The 5,523-nt window shown below is 50.6% G+C and overlaps 1 protein-coding gene and 1 pseudogene across 1 annotated transcript; both read left to right on the top strand.

Annotated features, from left to right (window-relative positions):
• The first annotated feature begins 274 nt into the window (after positions 1–274).
• LOC117190175 (cytosol aminopeptidase-like) lies at positions 275–1,650 on the top strand. Its single transcript, XM_033395237.1, has 3 exons — positions 275–726; positions 824–1,214; positions 1,333–1,650. The coding sequence occupies exons 1-3, from the start codon at positions 275–277 to the stop codon at positions 1,648–1,650; spliced, it is 1,161 nt and encodes a 386-aa protein (XP_033251128.1).
• Positions 1,651–2,632: 982 nt separating this feature from the next.
• LOC117191193 lies at positions 2,633–5,340 on the top strand (annotated as a pseudogene).
• Positions 5,341–5,523: the final 183 nt, after the last annotated feature.

Below are 5,523 nucleotides of genomic sequence, written 5' to 3'. Positions count from 1 at the left end.
TTTGAGACCTATTCTTCGGAGACCTATTCTTCGTTTTGTTCGGAAATTCATAAGTTCCTCGAATCTCAGCAGGCGTTGGCAATGTTTCCCTGCCAGAGCTTGAGCCTTGGGATATCTCATTCCTTTCGAATCAGCTGTGGAAGCACATCTATTCTCTCTATTTTTTAGATTTACATTTTTTTTATTCGGAAAAAAGCCAAATTTGTCTGGAACTGTCTGAAAAATAAGAGAACTTTCGTAACCTGTCGCGAGGGACTGTCACTATCATTAAGCGATGAAGTCTGTACGCTTGATGCATGCCCTGTGCAGGCGTGTCCAGCACACATTCCTGGCCAGACGCAGAGATGTGGAACAGCGACGGCACTATGCCGAGAAATGTGACTCGGTGATCAAAGGCGTTGTGGTGGGCGTGTACGCCAAGAAGGGCGACCGCCAGCCCAAGATGACACCATCCGGCGAGAAGTTTGACGATCGCGTCCAGGGCAAGATCACTGATCTAATACGCGAGACGGGCCTGAGTGCCCAGCTGGGAAAAGGCCGTGTCTTTATGAACGTGGATGCGGAGTTCCGTGCGGTGGCCGTGGTAGGCGTGGGACAGGAGGGGGCCGGCTTCAACGACCTGGAGATGATCGACGAGGGAATGGAGAACGCTAGCGTCGCTGCCGACGTGGGGGCTCGTGCCCTTCAACTGCAGGGCTGCACAGATGTCTTCGTGGAGTCGATGGAGTATGCGGAGCAGGCGGCCGAGGGGAGCGCCTTGGCCGTCTGGCGCTACAACACCAACAAGCGCCGTCGGTACCGCACACTCATTTCCAAACTGGAGCTGTACCGACTCGGATGCCTGGATGCGGGGCCTGTTCAAGGCCGAATCGCAGAACCTGGCCCGTCGCCTGGCCGATACGCCGGCCAATCAGATGACGCCCACAATCTTCGCCCAGTCAACGGTGGATGCCCTGTGCCACTGCGGGGTATCCGTGGAGGTACGCAGCATGGACTGGATCGAGTCCAAGATCTTGAACAGCTTCTTGATGGTGGCCAAGGGCAGCTGCGAGCCGCCGATCATCTTGGAAATCGCCTACTGCGGCACCGCACCCGAGGACAAGCCCATCCTCCTGCTGGGCAAGGGCATCACATTCAACAGCGGGGGCCTCTGCCTCCGTCCCAAGGACTGCTTGTCCATGTACCGCGGCTGCATGTCCGGTGCAGCCGCCTGCGTGGGCGTCATCCGAGCCGTCGCCGGCCTATCGCTGCCCCTAAACATAACGGCACTGCTGCCGCTGTGCGAGAACATGCCCTCCGGAATTCAGCAATTCGAACTTCGTCTACAAGCAGTTCGAGAAGGTCGGTCCCCTTACGGGGGATCGCGTTTGGCGTCTGCCCCTGTGGCGCTACTTCAAGGAGCTGATCATGCCGAACGAGACCTTTGACATCAGCACCCGCGGACGTGGCCCCGCCTCCAGCTGCATCGCTGCCGCCGTTCTGCACGAGCTGGTGCCGTGCGTCGACTGGGCCCACCTGGACATCCGCAACGTGGGCATGCTGACGCGCTACAATCCGCTCCCATATTTGCTGAAGGACCGCATGACTGGCCGTCCCACTCGCACCATCGTTCTGTTTCTGTTTCAGATGGCTTGCCCCGACGGCAAGTAATCTGATTATGTTCGTTACACAATTCCTTTGTTAATGTTCCGCGTTCCAAATTTGTTGTTAATTGAAGTACTCCACCACCACCCCACAACATTTTCACGCAAATTGCCAAGAGGTGCACACCCCAAGAGGTTACACGAACACATTTTTATTATTGTTCAATTTTAATCCAGAGTTTACAATTGAGCTTCCATGCTGATTGAAGGATGAAAAGAACCACATAAAATATGAAAAAAGGTCGCCATTTTATTGTTGAGATTCATTATAAATCGAGAATATACATGACATATAGGGCAAATCTGGCCTAGGTGGGGTCTTTACAAATCGGGCTCGTTAAAAACCTCGAAAAACATTTTTGCAATACAAATGGTGGAGGAATTAGCCGCTTATTTTACTTTTCCTCTCTTCTGTTCATCATTTCACTTCAACGCTCAAGCATCTATACTTATGCTCATTATTGCGTTGCTATTGCTTACAGAGGCTTTACATAGAGCTCTCACATGCACAGCCAAAAACCGCAACTGCACCCACATGCACACGCATACAGCGATGCGTTCGGTTTTCGCATTGGGAGCGTCGCATCGCGTGATCTTCTAATTCTCTTTCGCTCGCCTTCTTTTCGTTGAGTGGAGTTGCTTGGAAATTCCAGTTGCTGTACCGTTGCCTCTTAGCCGCGCCTTCCACTAACTTAAACCACTAATTTAATAGGATTATAAATACAATCAATGGAATAACATATACTTACATATATATGTCAACGTGTCCCGTTTTTTTTGGTGATTTGTTGTTATTCGACCAAAAATTGCTGCCTTCTCGTTTCATTTGTTGTACCGTTGTAGCTGAGCGTCTTTGGTGCTAAGTGCGTCTTGCGGGAAAAATTAGTGGATTATTCGCGCACAAAAAGAGCCGATCGCGGAAAGAAAAATATGAATAAATTATAAAATTCATTTGTGTTTCTGTTTTTTTTTAATAGTGTGTGTGTGTGTGTGTGTGTTAATATAACGACAGAATGGAAACGGCAAGGAAAGAACAGAAAGAGAGAATGCAGCAAAAGCGGAAGAACCAGGAAGAAGGTAAGAAAATGTTGTTTATGTTTTTCTTTGCTGTACGATTATAGGCGATGAACTAAAAAGATATAAAACAAAATAGATCGATAGCATTTTGTTAGCTTTATGTTTAGTATGGAGGCAAATAAGGGGGTAAACTTTTACCAAGAATCATCTCTCTTATAGGAGAAAATACTAAAGGCAAACAGGACTATAAAAATAACGAAAAATACCGAAAAAGTCAACTTCGGCTTATCTGAAAAGGTTTTCAGTTCAAATCTAATGAAAATATATGCCTGTTGTTTTCTTTCAATTTAGAGAATAATATCGGGAGAAACGTATATGAAAATGGGTTTAATTATTTATTCTCGTAAATTGTTTTTTTGACAGTGTATGCCACGCCCAGACTCCCTTTATAATTGTAATTTTTGTTGTTGCTGTTGTTTCTGGTCAAGTGCTGTGAAGAGGTGGGGAATGAATGTTTATGTTTCCGACTAAAGTGCTTCTCTTGTAAATCACTTTCGAGCTCCAGAGCCATGCAAAGGCTGAGGTTGAAGGTTGAATTAAAATTCCTGCACTTATAATTATCTCCTGCTGTTGTCCTTTACGGACGCACATGTACATACATGTGTACATATGTACTTCCTTTCACCGCATGTATTTTCAAATGTCAATTAGTTGAGTTAATTGAGCGAAAGTGCAAAATGTGAACCGCAATAACGTTTATATACATTTACGGAATTCACTCGCCTCTGTTAATCTTTTGGCTTCTATTGTCTCCTTGCCCCCCCTGGTCCTCGGTCTTTTGGCCTTTGTTGGGGCAGCAGAGCCCTTTTGCGAGGCCAGCTTTGCGCAGTTCGAGGAGCTGCCGTTGAACAAGCGCATGGAGGAGGTGGTCAAGAACGAGGGGGCCACCGAGGAGGACGACATCGATGTGGAGCTGCGCCTGTCGCGCTTCGAATACCTCATGGAGAGGCGTCTGCTGCTGCTGAACAGTGAACAGCCCACGGAGATCATCAACACCTACACCGTGCAGACAGTCCAGCCCAAGCTGGCGGTGGGAAAGCTGCACACCCTCTGGGTGGAGTTTGCCAAGTTGTACGAGTCCAATGGCCAGGTGGAGGACGCCCGCGTGGTCTTCGAGCGGGCACCGAGGTGGAGTACGTCAAGGTGGAGGATCTGGCCGCCGTGTGGTGCGAGTGGGCGGAGATGGAGCTGCGCCAGTAGCAGTTCGAGGCTGCCCTCAAGCTGATGCAACGTGCCACGGCGTGCCCAAGCGGAAGGTGGCGTATCACGACTCGGAGACAGTGCAGTCGCGCCTCCACAGATCCCTGAAGGTGTGGTCCATGTACGCCGATCTGGAGGAGTCCTTTGGCACCTTCAAGACCTGCAAGGTCGACCTGAAGATCTGCACGCCGCAGGTGATCATCAACTATGGCATGTTCCTCGAAGAGCACAACTACTTCCAGGAGGCCTATCGGGCCTACGAGAAGGGCATTGCCCTGTTTAAGTGGCCGAATGTGTACGACATCTGGAACTCGTATCTAAGCAAGTTCCTCGCGCGCTACTGGGGCACAAAGCTGGAGCGGGCCCGCGACCTCTTCGAACAGTGCCTGGATCAGTGACCCGCTGAGCAATCCAAGTACTTTTACCAGCTCTACGCGAAGCTGGAGGAGGAGCACGGCTTGGCCCGGCATGCCATGTCCGTGTACGATCGCGCCACGTCCGCCGTCAAGGAAGAGGAGATGTTCGACATGTACAACATATTCGTGAAGAAGGCCGCCGAGATCTACGGCCTGCCACGCACCAGGGAGATCTACGAGAAGGCCATCGAGGCTCTGCACGAGCAGCATATGCGCCACATGTGCGTCAAATTCGCCGAGCTGGAGACGAAGCTGGGCTAGGTGGATCGAGCCAGGGCCATCTACGCCCATTGCTCACAGGTGAGTCGACATTTAACCGTTGGATCGTCAATATTCTAAGCTCTCTTCTGCTTTGTCCCAACAGGTGTGCGATCCCCGCATCACGGCGGACTTCTGGCAGACCTGGAAGGAGTTCGAGGTGCGTCATGGCAACGAGGATACGATGCGTGAAATGCTGCGGATCAAACGTTCCATTCAGGCCACCTACAACACTCAGGTCAACATGATGGCTGCCCAGTTTGTCAACACGAACACGAATGGTGTGGCTGCCGATGCTGGTGCTGGCTCCGGACCGGATGCCATGCGGCTGCTCGAGGAGAAGGCCCGCCAGGCCGCGGCCGAGGCCAAGCAGAAGCCCGCCGAGAAGGCTGCCTCCAATATCATGTTTGTGCGCGGCGAGACCCAGGGCGGGGCCAAGGGCAAGGAAAATACAGTCGTCAATCCGGATGAGATTGATATTGGCGACAGCGAGGACGACGACGACGATGAGGAGGAGGACCTGCAGCAGCCGAGTGGAGACCAGGCCGAGGCAGGCCAGGCCACAACCAAAACCGATGACGAGGGCCTCAGCATGAAGAAACTGCGCTTCGAACAAAAGGCCATACCGGCCAAGGTCTTTGGCAGCCTCAAGCCGACAAATCAATCCGATTCCGATGAGGGATAAATCTTTTGTTTCTTTTGATTACGCGAAATATAAATGTATGTCTGTGGAATACTTCCCTCGATTTGAGACCTATTCTTCGGAGACCTATTCTTCGTTTTGTTCGGAAATTCATAAGTTCCTCGAATCTCAGCAGGCGTTGGCAATGTTTCCCTGCCAGAGCTTGAGCCTTGGGATATCTCATTCCTTTCGAATCAGCTGTTGGAAGCACATCTATTCTCTCTATTTTTTAGATTTACATTTTTTT

This window comes from Drosophila miranda, assembly GCF_003369915.1.
Source record: "Drosophila miranda strain MSH22 chromosome Y unlocalized genomic scaffold, D.miranda_PacBio2.1 Contig_Y1_pilon, whole genome shotgun sequence".
In the NCBI taxonomy this organism is placed as follows: Eukaryota; Metazoa; Arthropoda; class Insecta; order Diptera; family Drosophilidae; genus Drosophila; species Drosophila miranda.
This window is presented reverse-complemented; position numbering and strand designations above follow the sequence as displayed.

Coding starts and splice junctions, on each gene's coding strand:
- LOC117190175 (XM_033395237.1), top strand. CDS start 275: ATGAAGTCTGTACGCTTGATGCATGCCCTGTGCAGGCGTGTCCAGCAC. Junction 727..823: donor GTCTTCGTGGAGTCGATGGA/GTATGCGGAGCA, acceptor TCCAAACTGGAG/CTGTACCGACTCGGATGCCT. Junction 1,215..1,332: donor TGTCCGGTGCAGCCGCCTGC/GTGGGCGTCATC, acceptor GTCTACAAGCAG/TTCGAGAAGGTCGGTCCCCT.